We start from the raw sequence: 21,852 nt of genomic DNA, 5'->3' as shown, positions 1-21,852 counted from the left end.
TTTGTTCTATTTCATATGGAACATGATTTCTTTTTGTTTTCTGTTTTTGTGTTTTGTTTTGTTTTTTCTTTTCTTTCTTTCTTTTTAGGATTAAGTGATTGATGCTAGGCTGTTCTGTATTCCCAGGCAATTCTCTTTCCTGTCTTTGTGACTCATTTTAAATAATCACCTTTTCCTTTTTTTTTTTATTTATCACAAAGAGTTAGAATTGTAGCAAGAGCTTTCTCTTCCTCTTCATTTTTCAAGATCAATTTACTATGAGTCACTTGTCTATGGGTAATATCATCCAAAATTCTTGTGATTCCATGAGGCTCCAACCCAACAAAAAGAACTATAGGAAACTGGGGAATACTGAAAGTGAGGGAAATTGTCTTATACTGGGAGGTACATAGCAAATGGTCAGCCATGAAAATGTACATATAATTAATGTTAGACAGACTAAGGAGTTTATATTTATGTGTTCAGGAATATATATGCAGCATGTGCCAATAATAATTGAGAAAATCATTTATTTTAAAGACAAAAAGAAGATGTATATGGGAGGTTTTAGGGAATTTTAAAGGGGTAGAAGGAAATGACAACATTGCGTTATTATATTTTTATGAAAGCCCTTGAATAATAATGGAGTGCCCTCTACTTTGTTCTCCTCCTGTAAATAAAGGTCTATCTGTTGTATCAGTAAATCCAGTGCTATGAATCATTGTCTCCAATAACATGCTTAATTTGCTACCATCAGTCTATGAGAATTAATATTATTACTGATGTTATCAGCATTTCAGTTTTAATTAATTAAATATAGCCAACTTTGGCACAGTATTCAGCTTTAGTAGGTCTAACAGGAAGCATTCCTTGATTTAGAAACAGGAATACAGAACCAACAACAGAAGTCTGTGAGGATGGATACCATCATAAAACCACAAACAATGAGAAGGTCCAAAATAATCACAAAGAAATTCTTTATCCATTAGCCCCATAGAATTTTCTTAAATGAAAATTACCTAGTTGGGACCCCAAATGAACACAAAATAAAGGATCACTCAGAAACTTTATCAAAGAATTAAGGACTTTAAACAAAACAGGAACAACCATATCAGAATGGATTTATATGTATCACTCTACCAGGATCCCTTGTGTTTAAAATAAATGTCAGCCCGTTTCAGTTTTCTAGACATTTACCTTATACTAGAAATTTGAACGAAGTTTGATTTGTACTTAAAGAATTTACTCCTGGTTCAGTGAAAACATTTACCTGGGAAAAGTATCACTAAACATGGCATCCTTATTCCTTTAAATGTGAGGGATGGAATCATAGATGACAGTGGCTCAAAGTTCCACATGTAAAATTAATGAACACTCAGCCTTTTCAGCATAAATCAAGTAAAAGAAAGGGACAAATTTCAAAAAGTAGGAAGTTACATGAAATTTCCATACTCTTGGCAGTGACATTATTAAGACAAGAATTTGAGTTTGTTATATTTAAATATGATAAAAGGAATAGTAAATATTTTCTCATGGTTAAGGTGGATTGGCAACATACTGCCTTCACAAAAAAGGTTTGTTCTGCTTGTGCATGTTTATCTACATACTAAGTGTATAACAGCAAGTTAATACCCAGTTTCTCATGTTAGTAAGATTGCTCGTTAATACTGACAAGCAATAGATTTGCTATTGGTGATATATGTACTTTTAGATTCTGATAATCTAAACAAAAACAGTTAAAGTAATGCATATTTTTCACTCATGCTGAATCCCTGATATCACAAGGGGAAAATTGCTTCTGCGACCCATGGTTTATTGAAGGCAACTTCCTTTCTCTTAGGAATTACTAGTCAGCAGGAAACAGGGCCTTGGAATTATTGTTTTTAGATACTCTGTGTGTGTGTGTGTGTGTGTGTGTGTGTGTGTGTGTGTGTGTGTATTTGAGATAACTACTTTCTTTTGTTCATTATTAAATCATCCAAAAGCCTATTACATGTTAAAATAACATCTCTCCACTGTCAGAATAGTATTAACATGAAATAATTGTTTCTCTTCTTTATATGATACTTCTGGGGATCCCTTCTCCTCCTGGTCACGCAAAATAAACCTGGCCATGTCAAATTAATTTCTATATTAGTTCCATTCAAAGTAATAAAGTTAACTAAAGGCTTCAGAATATATATTTTGCTGACACTTTCCCTGAATAATTTTACTTTTAGCTCATAACTCTGTAAAGCTAAAATAGTCAAGCTCTCCGATAAATATTGCAACTTACTTTAAAACATACTGAAAATTTTCCCATGTTAATTTGTTTGTTTATCCTACCTTTTTTTCTATTGTTAAAGTCAATCCTATATGGCAGAAACCCAGAAAAACCTGTTCTCTCACATTGCTGAAAATATGTTTTAGTCAAAGTCCTTGAATAAAAATTTTTAGCTATATGTATTTATATTTTAGGATTCAACCATCCTATTATTGAATAAATATAAACTGAATGGATATGCTCTAATTGACATGCATATTAATGTTTACCATGTTAATTGTAATGGCCTAAAATTGTAATTGATGCATATGGATACAAATAGTAGAATGCTATGTAAATCTGTATATCATCATGAAATGAAGTTACATCCATCAATAAAGACATTGGTAACTGGTTCACTTAAAGATATGGGTATATTATGTGTTACATTAAGCTGAAGTTAAGAAGAGAAGATACTTCTATTTCTTAATGGATACATTGACTCTGTAATGCTTCAAAAAAATCAAGTAATGGTATCTAGAATAACCCCAAGAAACTTTACAATTCCAATATGTAGACACAGAAAATGATGCATATTTTCTCCTGAAAATACTGTGGTGTATTTCTTTCCTCTTCTTCTAGTGTCCTGAATTTAAAAGGCCCCGAGACATTGCTGTTGACTGGGTTACAGGAAATGTTTATTGGACTGATCATTCCAGAATGCACTGGTTCAGCTACTATACTACTCACTGGACCAGCCTGAGGTACTCCATCAATGTAGGACAGCTCAATGGCCCCAACTGCACCAGACTCTTAACAAATATGGCTGGCGAGCCCTATGCTATTGCTGTAAATCCTAAAAGAGGGTAGGTTGATGGCTTGGTGGTTTTGTTTCTCAATATAATATGAATACTGATATTTATAGATTGTGTTCTGCAATTTTGTTCAAGGTGAAGCATATTTCTGAGACCTGGAAATCTCCATACTGCTCTCTCAAAACTCGTTCCCTTTTAAAATATTGACAGCAAATATTTTTTTATAAATGTTTTTCATATTATCCATTTACTACATGTATGAGAATCTCTTTCCTTATCTCTGTTTTTATGTGCATTGATTACAAACAGTGGAATTGACATGGTAATCACATGACAACTACTTTTAAACTATTGAATATACAACATTAAATATATTAAAAAGAGCTTAAAGATTAAGGATAACAAAATATGAAGACGTCATCAAACTTAAATCTCTTTACATTTTGATGACTTAATCTGAAGATATCCTATTATGATATTACATGAAAATCCTCCATTCAGTGTTGAAAAGAAGAGGAAAATTTTAAATAAAAGTCTTAAATATCAAAAAATAATCCAATTATTAGAATTGTAGAATATAATATCCACTAAGTGAGAAAACTATTTCCTTTCAGTTACTGAGCACTGCCTGTGATTTTAACATTTGGAAGGTAGATATAGAAGAATCTAGAATTCACGGACAGCCTCAGCTATATAAGGAGCTTGGTGTTAGCCTGGGCTTTCATACCTGAGAAAGAAATGAGAAAGAAAATAGTACTCTGTTGGTACTTGAGGTTCTGGGGTTGAGTGGAAGGCATTCCAATGACCCAGTCATTGTTGAAAATAAGATTCGTCTTTCACATCACAAATACGTTTCCTCCCTCAAATCCTCTCAGTCCCCCTCTATCTCCTCTCAGGATTGTATACATGTACACAAAGTATTTTGATCGTTTTCATACCCCATTTTCCATTCTGACTCCTTTTTATCCCCCCTCCTCACCATGCCCCCTTTCCAATTTCATATCAGTTGTCTTTTAAGTTTTCATTTTACCCTTTTACCCACTTATTAGTGAAATACTCCATAATTAGTTGAATAATTTATCACTATAAGAAAATCTCAAGTGAATAATCTGTCACAAAATAAAAAAGATACTTGCAAGTGATAGATATAGTGTTCTGTAGGTTTTAAAGAGTTTTCAGAACTAAAGATTGTATAACAAATAAAACGCTATGATGTACATTGTTAAGTATTATATCTCTTTAAATTTACATTTGGGCAACAGTTTATTTAAAATAATGATTTGCAAAACTCTGTTTTAAAGTTGGACATTATAAAGTTTTCAAGTTGGATCAGGAATCTGCTTAATGAGGGGACTGGGTTATTCTCATACATGTGATCTGAGGAGATACTGTTAAATGAAGGAGACAGTTTTCACAGCACTATATCCAAACTAATCTTCTTGACCTACACCCTTTAGGATGATGTACTGGACTGTAATTGGGGATCACTCCCATATAGAAGAGGCGGCCATGGATGGCACTCTGAGGAGAATTTTAGTACAAAAAAACTTGCAGAGACCCACAGGTATGACATATTCAGTACATATTAAACATGAAGCAAGATACTAACCATACTAAATTAAGAGTTTTTCTAGTTTTATTCAGGAAAGAACCATATTATAAGAAGACAAATATGTGAAGTATGGTATTATTAATATTAACATTTTATATTTCAGTTTATCAACCCAAAAGTCAGGTTACTGTCATGCTGATAGTTACATTATAAAGCTTTATTTGAAAACCACCAAAGTACATATATTAAAGTTACAGAGATATAAGGTAATATTTATGGAAGATGCCACTAGAAATGAACTGAAAGTTGATGGCAATCTAACTACTTTCTGTAAAAGCCAGTTTTCATAATGCCTGTCCTTTACATTCAGTTCTTTTCATTGGTGTCCTGTTCTTCCCTAGTGTTATCTAGGATTACTGACCCTACTCTTTCAGCACCACCTTTTCTCGTTTCCATGTTTCCTGCTGGTTCCCTCAAAGCCCTTTATCTGAATGCCCACTGAACGTCCCAATACCTTGCCATATCTTTTCCCCTGTGCTATATCAAACTTTGATGTTTAAATAATAATATATTTACAAACTGTAGGAATCCAAAGATTCTGTGCCACACACGCTACTCCATGCAGTCCAGTTAAAAGAACAGAATGATGGTTCAATTGCATGATTTATTTTGATTTTCATTTATGCTTGGTTTTCTTTTATACTTTGAAATAAATTTAGGAGTTACATTTCATTGACTTTGAATTTGTTTCATGAATTGCATTTAACTCTACTGTTTTTATTCTTTATGGAATTGAGAAGGTTGAAGGACTCAGTCTCTCATCATATATCTGTCATTCAAGTACCACGTGCTTCTGGAACTGAAGAAAAAGTTTCTAAACTCATGAAGCATGTGCCAGCTGTTTTCCAACTTATACCATAGTAGAAATTATGGTGCATACTTAAATAAGTTTACACAGTTATAATAACTATTTAGAAAAGAAAAGCATTATGGGGTGTATAGCTAGTTGGGATTCTATTTTATTGTGATTCTACAGCACTTGTTTCTATAATTTGTTGCTTAAGGAGTCACCTACATAGAGGCAGGCAACTATGTTAGATTTTGTTCACTATGACTGATACAAAGAGGAAGGTATTTTGGTTCAGGGTTTTAAAACTTGCTAGTGAAAATCATTGCTTGCATATGAGATAATGGATAATAACATGGTGTTAGCAGGGCTTCTTATACTGCTTACCCAATAGAAGAAGTGAAGCAGAGAGAAAGAAATGACCAAGGACAAGGTGTAACCTTGAAAATCTTGCTCCCAAGTTCCTACATTTCCACAACCTCCAAGAGTACTGACTACCTGATTTGCTTTGTGTTGCTATGATAAAATATTCTGGCCAGAAACAAGTTATGGGAGGAAATGGTTGGTTGGTTGGTTGGTTAGTTGGTTGGTTGGTTGGTTGGTTAGTTGGGTGGGTGGGTGGGTGGTTGGTTGGTTTACACATCTTAGCCACAGTTTCCTCTTTCCTCTCTTCAGCCCCACCTACTCTTTTCCCTGCAGTTCCAACCACTTCTCTTTTATCTTAAAAAAAAAAAAGCCAAGCTTTCCACGGATATCAACCAATCATGACACATCGAATTGCAGTAAGACTAGTCTCCCTCCCCTTTCCTATTAAGACTGGAAGAACCAACACATTCAGAGACAGGTCCTGTATAACCAAGCTAGACAATTATAACTTATAAACTGATGGCCTAAGTCAATCCCATGCAGGCTCTCTGTTTGTCAGTTCACTCTCTGTGGGCATCTATGAGTATAGACTAGTTGGTTCTTTATGTCCTCTTGTGGTGTCTCTAACACCACTGGCTCCTCCAGAATTTCTTCTCTATTTTCTGCAGGACATCCCAAGCTCTGTCTAAAGTTTGACTGTGGGTTTCTGTATCTCTTTATGTCAGTTGCTGTGTGAATCCTCTATGATAACAATTGGGGTAGGCAACAATCTGTGATGATAACAGAGTATAGGAATCATTTCATTGACATTTTTTCAGTCAATTTTGGTTCTATCATATTTTGCTGGTCTTTTGAGCCTCTAGTTCCTGGTCTTCCATGCAATGTCAGAGGTCAGCTCCCTCTCCTGGCATGGGTATCTGGCTAGAACAGACACTCATTGGCTACTCATACAATTTTTGAATCAACTTTACCATAGCATATCTTGTAGACAAGACAAATTATGGGTTGAAGGTACTGTGGCTTGGTTGGTGTCCCAGTCCTTGCAGTTGAAGTCTTACTTGGTTACAGAAGAAAGGCAGCTCAACCTTGATATCCTTTATTGCTAGGAGTGTTAGCTGGGTTCATCCTTAGTGATTCCTGGGAACATGCATTGCATTAGGTTTCTAGTTTGTCTCTCTGAGATTCTGCCCATTCAAGTTTTCTGGCCTAGTACTCTCTCCCTCCATTCTTTCCCTACCTAATCCCATCACTTCCCATTTCACACATCCACACCCATGTCACTCTTGATGTCTATTCTATTCCCCCTTCAGAATAAGGTTCATGCTTCCCTCCTTGAGTCCTCCTGTTTACTTAGCTTCTCTGGGTCTGTGGATTATAGTATGGTGTAATGGTTATATTTGCTTGGTCCAGGGTTTGGTACTATTAGGAGGCATGGCCCTTTGGAGTAGGTGTGTCACTAGGGGTATGGGCTTTAAGATCCTCATGCTAGCAGACTGGAAGTCAGTATTCTGCTAGCAACCTTCAGATGAAGGTGTAGAATTCTTAGCTCCTCTTTCACCATGCCTGCCCGGATACTGACATGTTCCCATGTTTATTGATAACAACAAACTGAACCTCAGAACCTGTAAGCCATCCCCAAGTAAATGTAGTCCTTATAAGAGTTTCCATGGCCATGGTGTCTGTTTATGAACTAAGATATGTGGTTATCCTGTACTTTGTGACTAGTCACTAATTATAAATGAATATAAACTTTGTCTTTCTGGGTCTGGATTACCTCACAAAAGATAATTTTTATCAAGTTTCATCCATTTGACAGCAAACTTCATGATGCTCTTATTTTTTAACACCGAATAATATTCCTTTATCCATTTACTTTATCCATTGTTTAGTTGAGGGACATCTGGAATGTTTTCCGTTTCTGGCTATTATGAATTAAAGCTGCTCTGCACATAGTTGAGTAAGTGTCCTTGTGGCATAGTAGGGAATGCTTAGCCCTGGAATGGTAGGTATAGCTGAGTCTGGCAGGAGATCGATTCTTAATTTGTTTTTGAGAAACCACCCTATTGATTTCCCAAGTGCCTGTAAATATTTGCCCTCCCATCCAGCAATGGTGGAGTGTTTCCTTGCTTCTCCTTCTTTGCTGCCTGATTTGTCACTTGTATTTTTATTTATCTTTGCCATTCTGAAAAGATAGAATCTCAGAATCATTTTGATTTCCCTTTCCCTCATGGCTAACAATGGTAAACACATCTTTTTGTGCTTTATGGCCATCTGAAATTACTCTGTTGAGAATTCACCATTTAGATCTGTCCCCAATATTTTAACTGGATTAGTTGGCTTATAGATGTCTAGTTTCTTGAGTTCTTTATATATTTTAGATATCAGTCCTTTGTCTTTTTGTAACTGGGTTACCTCACTCAGGATGTTTTTTTCTAGTTCCATCCATTTGCCTGAGAATTTCATCAAGTTATTGTTTTCAATAACTGAGAAGTACTCCACAGTGTACCACATTTTCTGTATCCATTCCTCTGTTGAGGGACATATGAGTTGTTTCCAGCTTCTAGCAATTATAAATAAGGCTGCTGTGAACATAGTGGAGCATTTGTCCTTGTTATATGTTGGAGCATCTTCTGGTATATGCCCAGGAATGGTATAGCTGGGGCCTCAGGGAGTACTATGTCTGATTTTCTGAGGAACCTTCACAATGATTTTCAGAGTGGTTGTAACAGCTTGCAATCCTACCAACAATGGAGGAGTGTTCCTATTTCTCCATGTTCTTGGCAACATCTGCTGTCACCTGAGTTTTTGATCTTAGCCATTCTGACTGGTATGAGGTGGAATCTCAGGATTGTTTTATTTTGCATTTCCCTGATGACTAAGGATGTTGATTATTTCTTTAGGTGCTTTTAGGCCATTTGATATTCCTCAGCTGAGAATATTTTGTTAGCTCTCTACTCCATTTTTAATAGGGCTATTTGGCTCTCTGCAGTTTAACTTCTTGAGTTTGTTGTATATATTGGATGTTAGCCCTCTATAAGATGTAGGATTAGTAAAGATCTTTTCCCAATCTGTTTGTTGCCATTTTGTCCTAATGACAGTGTCCTCTGCCTTACAGAAGCTTTTCAATTTTATGCAATCCAATATATCTATAGTTGATCTTATAGCCTGTGCCATTGGTGCTGTATTCACAAAATTTTCTCCTGTACCAATCTGTTCCAGGCTTTTTCCCACTTTTTCTTCTAATAGGTTCAGTGCATCTGGTTTTATGCGAAATTCCTTTATCCCATTGACTTGAGCTTTGTACAAGGAGATAAGAATGTATCAATTCACATTCTTCTATAGCTAGCCACCACTTGAATCGCCACCATTTCTTGAATATACTGTCTGTTTTCCATTGAATGGTTTGGGCTTCATTATCAAAGATCAGGTGACTATAGATGTGCTTTGTTCAATTCCTTCACCTGTTGCTTTGTGTTCTATATATTTCTTTAAGCAATTTGAGGATTTGCCTGTTTTCTCTTGAAGGGCTTCTACTTGTTTTCCTTTATTTCTTTCAGTGAGTTATTTATATTCTCCTTAAAGACTCATTACCTTCATGAGATAGGATTTTAGATTGGCATCCTGGTTTTCAGGTGTGTTGTTGCATCCATGACATGCTTTGGTGGGAGAACTGAGTTCTTAGGATGCCAAAGCAAATTGGCTTCTTTTGGTTATGGTCTTGAGCTTCCCTCTCACCATCTGGTTATTTCTCCGGTTAGTTGGCCTGGGTTTCACTCTCTGGAGACTGCCTCCCGTGTCGCTGGGTTGCTGCAGGTTTTCTTGGATTCCTGTGGCCCAGAGGACTTTAGTTGAGCTCCTTGAAAACCTTCAGATTCTGAGGTCTTTAGAGAGGCATGCTTGTCTGGAGTCTTTCGCCCTGGGTACAGCTGATCTACTAGGAGATCTTCAGATTGTGGACTCTGTTGCTTGGGTGCAGTAAATATGCAGGAAGGCCTTCAGACCATAAGGACTTCAGAGGAACAGACAAGCTGACCACCTTCCCCGGGTGTAGGCACAGGACAGAAAAAAAGGTGTAGTTTGAGAGAGGGAGAGAGTGAGGATGGCTTGTGAGTTCACTGAGATCCTCAGGGTTTCTAGCTGCTGTGGTTGTCTGAGAGGATCCCTTACCTTACGCCCTGCATACAGCATATATCCTGGGAGGCCCTCAGACTTTGGTGTCTTCAAAGGAGCAAACAAGCTGATAATCTGCCCCAGTAAAAGGCACAGTCTGAAATAAAGCTATTTCCTGGGTTTTAGTGGTGGTGTGGTATTTTCCTTCCTCTATTTCTATTCATCAGTATCAATTTTTTCATATTGTTTTAGAATTCTTGGATGTTTTGTGGCAGGATTTTTTTTTTTGATTTAATATTTTCTTTGATGCATTCATTTCTTCTACATATCTTTTTTTTTTCTTTTTCTTATTTTCGGAAATGGGGACTGAACCTAGGGCCTTGCGGTTGCTAGGCAAGCGCTCTACCACTGAGCTAAATCCCCAACCCCTCTTCTACATATCTTTAATGATTGAGATTCTCTCTTCCAATCACCCTGTGTATTGTGTTGTCACTGTTCTTATTCCTCAATTTTTCATTCCTAGGATACTCTCAGTTTATGTTTTCCTTATTGCTTCTATTCTATTTTCATGTCTTTAACAGTTTAATTGTTTCTTTCAGCTGTCTTTTCTTTTTCAGTATTCTCTGTGGGATTTATTCTTTTCCTCTTCAAGTTTTTTCTTATGCGTCAGCTATGTTCTATTACTCAGGACCTGCTGTGGTAGAATAACTGAACTCTGGTGGAGACATGCTTCTCTGGCTGTTACTGATTGCTTTCTTTTGCTGTAATCTTGGCATCTGTATTTGGAGTGATTATAGATGCTGATTTTGCATTTGTCTTGAGTTTTGTTCCCTGGGTTGTTTCCTCTCTGAGATTTCAGAGAGTGCATTAGCCGAGAGTGTTCCTGTTTTACTTGTTTGCCCAACTAGTGAATTCATGGGGGGATGCTTGCAGAAGGTTTTAAGGCTGGTCTTCTGGTAGGCCTAGCCTGTGTTTGAGCAAAGGATATTTGCTGCTGTTGGGCCCTGGGACTGACACTGACAAGGTGGAAGGAAATGGCAGGGGGATTCATAAGTGGGTTGGGATGTGGGGACAGAAGGCTGAAGCTGGCATTCTGCTTGGATCAGGGAACTGGGTCTGGGGTAATAGAGATTGTAAGGGAGGTCTGGTTGTAGCCTATCCAGTCTTCTGGCAGGTACAGCCTGTAGTCGAACAGGGGATATTTGCTGCAGGACAGGAGGCTGTGCCACAGGAATCAGACATGACAGGAAGACTAGAGGAGGGGTGGATGATCTATAGGATCCATAATAAGCCTGCAAAGTGGGGATGAGAAGCTGCAGTCAGTGTTCTGCTGTAGCACTAAGGGTGACACTGAGAATAGACCCTGGGGTTATAGAGATTGGTGGAGGTCTAGGTGCAGCTTATCTTCTCTTCAGGCAGCTGTAGTCTGTGATCCAGTAAGGGATATTTGCTGGGGTTGGGGGCTGGGACAAAGCAGGGCCTGAGAGCAGGAAGGTCTGTGAGATTCACAATAAGAATGCACAGAGGGGAGGTAAAGCTGCAGCTGGTGTTCTCTTGCAGCTGGTGGTATGTTCTGAACCTAATTTAGCTTTCACAAATAGCACCCAATAGAAAGTGATAATGGAATACTGTGAACTACTCTTCTGTATTTTCATGTGTCTATATACTATAAACTTGCGAGATATGTACTTGTGTAAATATAGCTACTGAGATACTTAATATCAAGTACATTTGCTGTTCATGTATTGCTGATATTCTAGACCTCTTTTGTTGCATTTTTCTCTATTTTCTCCTTGTATATATAAACATTTATTCTAACTTCAATGTCAGGCACATATTAAAATGAGTAGTTGTCATAAGGTCTCTTTGTATCCACGTGTATACTTTTTTTCTTTATACGTTGCAGCTTTATAGATATGTTACATTTCTTTTATCCACTCAGAGTCAAATATCTAAATATCTCACCTACAGTTCATTAATTTATGGCTTATACTTTAAAGACAGTATCAATTAGGTGAGCCAATGGAATACATATAAACCTAACTCTGTGCAGTTAGGTAATGCCTGTATGTACTTGGTTTAGAAGTCTACCCTCTTATCAAATAGCGTACCACCAGATCTCCTATTGCAAAAATCACCACCATCATGAAATGTCAGTTTTTGACAGCGGTTGGTACTCCATCAGCTATGGCCTTAATGATAAAATGTTTATCCTAATAATATTCTATATATCAAACATTATAAATTACTCCAAAACATTATCAATATTCTTTATGGTCATAAATATTTATACATGAAAATTACATCTAAGTGTGTAGGCAAATATGATCAATATAATTTAGATTCTGAGTAATTATGTTTATCAATATATATAAATGAAAAATACAGAAGTAAATATTTGCTAGTATTAAGACAGTTGAGGGGTTAGGATTTAGCTCAGTGGCAGAGCGCTTGCCTAGGAAAGCGCAAGGCCCTGGGTTCGTCCCCAGCTCGAAAAAAAAAAAAAAAAAAAAAAAAAAAAGACAGTTGAATACTGAACCTGGAACTTGCTATTTCTTTCGATTGTCAGAGATTATATAAATCACATAAATTAACAGATTATTATCTATGTCATTTGAAATATATACCCTAATGAAAAATAATCTATGTCATCATATGCTTAATTCTGAATGGATAATAGACACGTAATATTTCTATAATACCACAACATAAAGAAAAATGTGCAAAAAATTACAATGAAACATGATAGTTATTCATTTTAATGAAAGAGCTTTAATGGGCTTGAGACCCCATATGAACAACAATGCCAACCAACCAGAGCTTCCAGGGACTAAACCATTACCCAAAGACTATACATGGACTGACCCTGGACTCCAAATGCATAGGTAGCAATAAATAGCTTAGTAAGGGCACCAGTGGAAGGGGAAGCCCTTGGTCCTGCCAAGACTGAACACCCAATGAACAGGATTGTTGGGGGGGAGGGCGGTAATGGGGGAAAGATAGGGAGGGGAACACCCATATAGAAGGGGAGCGGAGGGATTAGGGGATGTTTGCCTGGAAACTGGGAAAGGGAATAACAATTGAAATGTAAATAAGAAATACCCAATTTAATAAAGATGGAGAGAAAAAAGAAAAATGTGCAAATAATCACAATGAAACATGATAGTTATTCATTTTAATGCGATGTATAAATGTGGTCTCAGAATAAATGTTTATGTACACACAATAGATATGTACATGTGAATAAATATTTATGTACACAAAGAAAATGGTGATAGACATTATTATAAATAAGTTAAAGCATTAGGAATACATAAGCAGTGAATATATTTATAAGCAAAGGCATCTCAATGGACCTATTTGTATAAGCACTCCATCTCTCATTTTCCCACTTATAAAGTGAGAATACACACCATACACAGCAGTGGGTCACGATATTTCATTATCATTTTCTCTTATTGTGCAATTTGTGAGGGTTCAATTACCTATTATTTAAAGATCTTTAAAAATTTCAGAGTTAAAATGATGTTAAAATTCAAAAAATATAATGGAAGCTTAGGCATCATGGGCAATACTATGCTGAAAGGTCATCTCTGAGCATGGGAATCTACTGTTCTGCATTACAGCCAACTGAGCTGCAGTCTGTATGGTTTATGATCTTCTTGGTGTGTGATACTGTTATACTTGATTAACCTGAATAAGGACAACACCAATAGATATGCTAATTCACAAAAGGAAAGATCTTCTCCCATAGGCAGAACTCTCTAGGTAACAAAGGAATGTAGGGGGGTTGGGGATTTAGCTCAGTGGTAGAGCGCTTGCCTAGCAAGCGCAAGGCCCTGGGTTCGGTCCCCAGCTCCGAAAAAAAAAAAAAAAAAAAAAAAGAAGGATGTAGGGAGTGAGAGAGCAAGTCTTCCTCTGGAATGTACACCATACAGATTTTCCAATACAAAGTGGTCAGCCATGAAGTCATATACATAGAAACAGCCTAAATATTAAACTCAGCACATTGTATTTATGTAATTATGTACACACATGTTATATATATATATTATTGATATATGTTTATAGATATAAATACCTGTATATGCACATATATCAACAAAGATGAAGCAGGGGAGCAAGAGTGAGGCAGGCAGACATGAGGGAGCTTGGAAGGACAAAGAGTAGCAGGAAGATGATGCAACTGTGATTTAAATTAAGAAAATAAAAGGTTAAATTAAAAAAAACACAGCAGTTTTAAGTGTTTTAAAGGTAGACATGAATTGGTTATTTCATATAAACTTCACTTTTAATACAATTGTAAGAAAAGTTACTTGATTCCTTTATTAGCTTTCTAATTTAAAAGATGACTTTTTGTTTGTTTTTAACTAAAAGGCTTAAGGAAAAGCATAGTCATTGATTTATGGATTATTTGTAATATAAATTCTACATACGTAAAACTTTTGTTCTTTGTTGTATAATTTCTATTTTTGCATAATTCCATCCAACAGTCCGCTACTTGACAAGAGTTGATCTGGTCATGTGGACCTATAATAAAAACATAATACATGTAATCAATCAAATATTTATTCTTTCCCATAATAAGCAAATATAATCTAAAAATGGAAAACTAATTTAACTGGGGACAAGTTATGTTTTCTTTACCTGTTCATGCTATTAAATTCATAGAAGTGCAATGTGGTTTTCCTTTCTTCATCAAGGCTGGACTTAATATCAACAGTGGAAAGCTGGGTCACTTCAGAGCTCATCTTACTCAGAATTACCCTGAAACAACAGCAATTTAAAAACCACAAGGTCCTCAGCACAACCTCCACATTAACTCATGTTACACCATTCCTTAGAGGGTAGATAGGCAAACAACTTCTCTCTGTGTTATTTAAGTATCAATATATTTCTGTACTTAGGTTATATATCAATTAGAACTACATAATGAGCTAAAGATCATCAGGACTTTGCTTTGAATGCAATTGTGCTTTTCTTTTTCACTGACTGTTTAAGTCTACAAGTTTTGCTTAATCCCAAACTGTCTTTTATTCAATGGACTGTCATATGGAGGTATTCCAACACTCTATGATATTAATCTGCTAAATAAATATTAATCGAAGGTACATACTGCATTCAGTGAAAAGACTACCATACAAACAAAGCCTCTGAAATAATTAAGACTCACTCCAGAATCCATGTGTCCTAAATGATACTACTTTTCCACATTTGCATAACTTTACTTTTTAATATAGAGTATACATTGATGTGTTTTTCAAGAACATATGAGCAGAATCTTGATTTGTAAAATAAATAACAAAGGAGAGACAACCTGTTTTTAAACTTATCTTTTTATATTAATTTTTAATTTCTAATTTAATTATTTTAGTTATTTACATCCCAAATATTGCCCTCTCTCGTTCCCCGATCCCAAGAATTCTTCACCCCCTTCCTCTATCCCTTTGCTTCTGAAAGGCAATTCCCAACCATCCTCCCTTCCCTCTCGTCCTAGAAGTACCCTTCCTTAAGGCATCTAGTCCACACACGTTTAGGCACTTCCACTGCCACCGAGTCCAGACAAGGCACTCCTCTGTTACATATGTACCAGGAGCCTTGGCCCAGTCCATGTTTGCTCCTAGATTGTTGGCTTAGTCTCTGGGAGCTCTGAGGGGTACAGATTAGTTGACACATTTGGTCTTCCTATGGGGATGCCACCCCTTTCAGTTCATTTAATCCTTCCCCTAACTCATCAACAAGGGTCCCAGACCTCTGTCCAATGGTTGGATATAAGTATCTGCATCTGTTTCAGACAGCTGCTAGTAGAGGCACTCAGAGGGCAGCCATGCTAGGCTTCTGTCTGTAAGCACAGCATAGCATCAGGAAGAGTGTCAGGGTTTGCTTTGTTCCTTCTGTAGGATGAATTCCAGGTTGGGCCAGTCACAGACATTCTTTCCTTAAGTCTCTGATCTAGTTTTGTCCCTGCATTTCTTTTAGACAGGAACACTCATGGGTCAAATATTTTGAATGTGGTTTGGTGTCTTTATCTCTCCATTGGGCTCTCTGTCTAACTACTGGAGGTGGTATCTTCAAGTTCTGTTTCTCCACTGTTGGACATCTCAGCTAAGATCACTTCCACTGAGTTCTGGAAGCTTCTCACATCCCAGGACTCTAGGACTTTCTAAACATTCCCCCAAACCTCCCTTCCCACCCCCACCGCAGCACCACTATGTGTATCCATTGTTCTGGCCTTCTGGACTTCTCTCCTGTCTCCCCTATACCTGAACCAACTCCTCTTTTCTTCTCTCACTCTCCTCTCCCAACCAGGTTCCTTCCTCCCTCTCCCTCCTGCGATTATTTCCTTCCCCCATTCTAAGTGGGATTGAAGCATCCACACTTGTGCCATCCTTCTTGTTTAACTTCTTAGGGTGTGTGGTTTGAATCATGTGTTTTCTAGGCACTTGAATAATATCTACGTAGCAGTGATTATATACCATGCATTTATTTTTAGGTCTGGATTACCTCAAAGGTGGATATGAGAAAGAACCTTTTAATAAAATATTACTTTAGTTCTTTGTTGGTCACTCCCAGAGACCTAGTATGAAATAGATAATGAGCAGTTTTAGAAACTTGACAAAAGGAAACATACAAAGTGATACTACAACCTTACATTAAAGTACTTTATCAGTACTTTAATCCTCATTTTCTCCTATTTTAATTATAAGTCTTTGGTTGCCTTAAACTGAAATGCACACCGGTGTCTCAGCACACTTAGACCAGTTCTTTTTTAAAATTATTAGTTATTTTATTTATATTTCAAATGTTACCCCCTTCCTGCCTTACACTCCTCAAACCCCCATCCCATGCCCCTCTCTCCTGCTTTGGTGAGGAGCTCTCCCTCACATCCATCCACCTCAGGCCAGTTCTTAATGACTACATTTTATCTAAACTCCATTCTTATATTTGATTCTGAGTTATAGAGCTTCAAAATGAATTTAAAATAAAATTTGTTCCACCAAGATTGAATCGTTGTAGTACAAAATAACTTTCATTATCAAAAGGGAAAAAAAATCTTAAATACTGGGTAAATCATAATAAAATAGCTATAATTAAGAACTCTTTAAGTATGAACAGGATGATTAAGGTGACCTTACCTGTTTGGAGAATATTATTCTAATCACTTATTTAATAAACACTATCTGATCTGGATGCATGTTTTCAAGATTAGAGATAGAGAATTTCATTTTTACTCACTTTCTGCAATACTGTGATATACAGAAGATTTTTATTATTCTTTTATTGTGTGTTTGGTTTTTTTACTTATTCACGTTACATCCCATTCACTGTCCCTCTCGCAGTTAGTCCCTTCCACAATATTTCCCCCATCCCCTTCTCCTCTTCACTTTTGGGGGCACCCCGGGTATCTCTCCACCCTGAATTTCAAGTTTCCTTGTGGCTAGGCACTTCCTCTCCCACTGGGGCTGGACACGGAATCCCAGATAGAACAACATACTCCACATACAGACAATAGGTTTTGTGATAGTGGGTCAACAAATTTGAATGTGGTTTGGTGTCTTTATCTCTCCATTGGGCTCTCTGTCTAACTACTGGAGGTGGTATCTTCAAGTTCTGTTTCTCCTCTGTTGGACATCTCAGCTAAGATCACTTCCATTGAGTGCTGGAAGCTTCTCACATCCCAAGTCTCTAGGACTTTCTAGACATTCCCCCAAACCTCCCTTCCCACCGCCAACCCAGAACCCCTATTTATATCTAGTTGTTCGGGACCCTCATGAAGACCAAGATGCACATCTGTTACATATATGCGGGGAGGTCTAGGTCCAGTGTGTGAATGTTTCTTGGTTGGTGATTCAGACTCTGATAGCCTCAACGGTTCAGATTAGTTGACTCAATTGGTCTTCTTGTGGGGTTCTATGCCCTTAGGGGCTAGAATCCTTCCTCCTATTCTTCCATAATTATTCTCAATCTCCATCTACAGTTTGTCTGTGGGTGTCAGCATCAGAGTCAGCCTTTGAGTGGAGCCTCTCAGGGATCAGCTATGCTAGACTCCTGTCTGCAAACATAATAGGGTATCATTAATAATGTCAGTATTGGTGCAAATAAATTTTATATTTCTTAAAGTAAAACACTTATCAAGATTAAACATTGAAATAAAAACGTAATAGGAAGTAATCTCAGTTTCTTTGTATGTCTTGTCTTTGCATGTTGGTTTCTCAGGTCTGACTGTTGATCACTTTGGTGAACGCATCTACTGGGCAGACTTTGAGCTCTCCATCATTGGCAGTGTCATGTATGACGGCTCCAGTCCAGTGGTCTCTGTCAGCAGCAAGCAAGGTTTGCACACTACTTTTGTTATTGAGACTACTAATTCATGATGAAGACAGATTTATAGAAATTTCACAACATAGATTCCCTCTAATTCTTTCAAATTGCAGTGTTCATATTCATCGAAATCTTCTACCATACTGCTATATTGAAAAGACCAAGGAAGAGAGCACCTCAGCTTGGATAAACATGGGCACTTACTATCAGAGTTCTGAAATTACTTCATTCTATAAGTCCTTTATAGTTAGTGTTAGTCAACATGAAATTCTTTTGAAATTGTGATGATGGACACAAGGAAACATGTTTCTATGAGATCTTCCTTATGCACACGAGCATTAGGTCAAGTGACGTGTTCCGTAGCAACCAGAACCCTTACTCCCAACAATTCAGGATCTTTTGTACCCTACAGCTTTGTCCATTTTCCTCTCTGCTTTTCTAAACACCTTCTGTCTTGTTTTCAGTTTTTCTGATTCATTCTGATTGCCACACATTTTCTATTCCTGGTTGCCAAGTACATTAACACTATTTTACTTCCTTTGTCTTTCTTTTCCTTTTCGTAGTTCTTTCCCTAATGTACCACAAGTGCAATGCAAATGTAAAAAGATAAGATTGTCACAATTAGGTTAACTAAACATAACTTTGATTCAAATGTTTTTTATTATAAAAATGAAAAAAGATGAAACAATAATTGAATGACAATTTGATGGTATGTGATTAGACTGTGTATTGATTTTACTGCTATTGATTGCTTTGTTTGTTCTGTTTCTATTCTTGAATATTTACAAAATATTCCCTTACTTTACTTTAGTCTGGTATAGTGGATAAAAAACTATTATATACATATCTATATATATAAATTTTGCTTTGTGCCACAGATGAGGCATGCCTTTGTTCTTTCAAACCTCATGGAAGAGACAATTACTTGGCCTGTAAGAACCCCAAGGAGTTGTAGACAAAGCTGCAGAACAGTGATGGAAATGCTTGTTCGATATGTTATGAGGGACATATTTATCACCTGGCATCTAACATTAAAAGTTATTTTTAATTTTGAACTGATACATAAACTAGTAATTTGATCTTAGATTAATCTAGACATTCTTAAAATTTGAGTGCATATGCAACTTGTGTTAAAAAATATTAATTGGAAAATAAAACTGTTTCCTCACACCATGATTGTATAAGGTACTTGGCTAGTGCTGACACTGGCATTCATTCCACTTTCTTGGACATTCCAGGATTGTTTCATCCTCACAGAATTGATGTCTTTGAAGATTACATATATGGAGCAGGACCTAAAAATGGTATATTCAGAGTTCAAAAATTTGGTCATGGCTCAGTAGAGGTCCTAACTTTAGACGTTGACAAAACAAAGAGCATTGTGGTATCACATCGCTATAAACAACTAAACTGTAAGTAAAGTATTAAAACCTTTTTCTTCTGTCTCTTAAAATAATATATTTATAATTATGGTAACTATGTCTACATTTCTAGTATACTTGCTGAGTTTGCCTTGGTGTCTCCAGACACTATACATTTGCAAGACACTTTTGCTATAAGAGATATGAACACACTACTGAATTTTCTTAGGATTAAAATTGTCTGTTAAAAATAATTTTAAAAACATGAGAATAAGTATACGGATCTACTATGAAGTTATAAAAATTCATCAAAAGTCAGTTCACATTACTGTTATTAACAACCATTGACTACCATGTTAATAACGCTGCTGCCTCAAGGACGTTCACAGAGATCTCTTTTAAGAATTGGATCTTCTCTGATTTGTTGTTTATCATTTTTTTAGAAACATAGACTTTCAACCTAGAAAGGATTCTTAACTAAATCATTGAGAATTGAGTTGTGAAACTATGTTTTAAACTCACTCAAAGTCGAAAAGTAGGATTGAAATTTTAAAATAATGTGCTCATGCTCAGAAGTGTTTATTAAATTATTCCAATTTATTTATTGTCATTTTTTGGGCAAATAAAGTAGATTTCATATTGAGTATTGCAATTATCTGGAAAGACAACTATATTTGTTCAAGTCATTGTGAGCAAATTCTATCAGGACACAAAATTCCTTAAATGCCTCCTTATGTGTTGCTACCCTGCCTATAACCTTATCTGTTGGGCCTATGTTTAATACAAGAACAGTTTATGCTACCTTATAGTTCTGCCTAATTCATAATCACCACTGAGTACTATTAAATCTGAAATCTAAAGTTAATTCACTCTAACTTAAACATGGTAGTATACATGCACTGGATCTTAGCAGAAAGGTTCTGTGGTCTGGCTAGAATCTAAGACCATGGATCACCTCTAACCACATAAGATGCTGATTAGTTAAACATTTAGATAAGATAGATTTAGTGCTCAGTCTCCCATGTATGCAACCTTCCATCCAGTAAGCAGGGAACCATTTTAATATGTCTCAACTCACATCCCTTTTTAAATTTTAAACTTACAAAAGCATATGATTTTTTAGTCTTTGTGAATATGAATGATAAGTTATTTTCATTGATTAAAATGTACAGTGATAAAAACTATATGGCAATTATAAATTAAGTTTTATATCTCCAGACATTTCAGTTGGGTTGCATTTTTATGAGCCGGGAGGTCTTCTGAAAATTTAAAATAATAAGATTTCAGCAAAACGCTCAGTTAATAACTTCTTGTATTATAAGCTCAATTGAGACTAGCCACCAAAGGTTGTGTCTTTAATATTGTAGAAAAGGCAATCACCAGATCATTATTCAAAATCATCCAGTGAAGAAAATAATCAACATAGATAATTGTACATGAACTGAACCAGAAAGGAAGTAATGTAGCTTTCAATTCAGAACTAGACTAACTCCATGGAGGAGTAATTCTGAAGTTAAGCCAAATGTATAAATTAACAAATTTTATTTTAGAATGAGTAATGAAGTTATCATATAATTATTTTTATTACTTATAAAATAGAATGCTAATATTAAAAATGTGGAAACCTCAGTAAATTTGTTTTGATTTCTTCTTCATATTGGTAATTCATCATTTCAGCTTGCAGAATTTTATGCTTTTGAAACTTATTTCAACCTTTATTCCATGTGTCTCTATTTTTTCTTTCATTTTGTTTCCATCAGTACCCAATCCTTGCTTGGGTTTGTCATGTGATTTTCTCTGTTTGCTGAATCCTTCTGGAGCCACATGTGTCTGCCCAGAAGGAAAACATATACTGAATGGAACCTGCCATGAGAACAGTCTGTTAGGTATGTATTTCCTATCATTTCATGAACAGTAAGGGTAAATCTATGAGTTGTGGAACTAGGCAATGCCACCTTTCCTGTCAATTCATCTGCCTTAATATCAGGCACTCTTGAGCTCCTGTAAAAACAGTCCTCTCTACAGAAGGTTCTCTACCTTCTTGCTTGTGTAAACAAAACACTGTACGTTCAACATGTGATCAGTGGATATACAGCTGAAAAGTTACTCTCAGAACCTAATAGTTCTTATTTTATAGATAATAACTTGAGGATAATGCTCCTATATTGATATAACTTCTAGCTCCAAATCCATTTACACATTCAATGTATTTATTTTTAGTTCCTTTGATTATATTATGTGTGTAAGACATTAATTTG

General features: G+C 36.2%; 1 protein-coding gene across 1 annotated transcript in view; it reads left to right on the top strand.

Moving 5' to 3' along the window:
• LOC116900103 (low-density lipoprotein receptor-related protein 1B) overlaps positions 1-21,852 on the top strand; it is a 274,149-nt gene that overhangs the window by 223,933 nt on the left and 28,364 nt on the right. The window contains exons 36-40 of the mRNA XM_032901881.1: positions 2,864-3,087; positions 4,494-4,600; positions 18,129-18,245; positions 19,472-19,645; positions 21,355-21,480. Coding sequence (XP_032757772.1) covers positions 2,864-3,087; positions 4,494-4,600; positions 18,129-18,245; positions 19,472-19,645; positions 21,355-21,480 — 748 coding nt within the window. The remainder of the gene's footprint in view (positions 1-2,863; positions 3,088-4,493; positions 4,601-18,128; positions 18,246-19,471; positions 19,646-21,354; positions 21,481-21,852) is intronic.

This window comes from Rattus rattus, chromosome 5 (genome assembly GCF_011064425.1).
Source record: "Rattus rattus isolate New Zealand chromosome 5, Rrattus_CSIRO_v1, whole genome shotgun sequence".
Classification (NCBI taxonomy): Eukaryota; Metazoa; Chordata; class Mammalia; order Rodentia; family Muridae; genus Rattus; species Rattus rattus.
The sequence above is the reverse complement of the archived record's forward strand: the minus strand, read 5'-3'. Positions and strand labels throughout refer to the sequence as shown.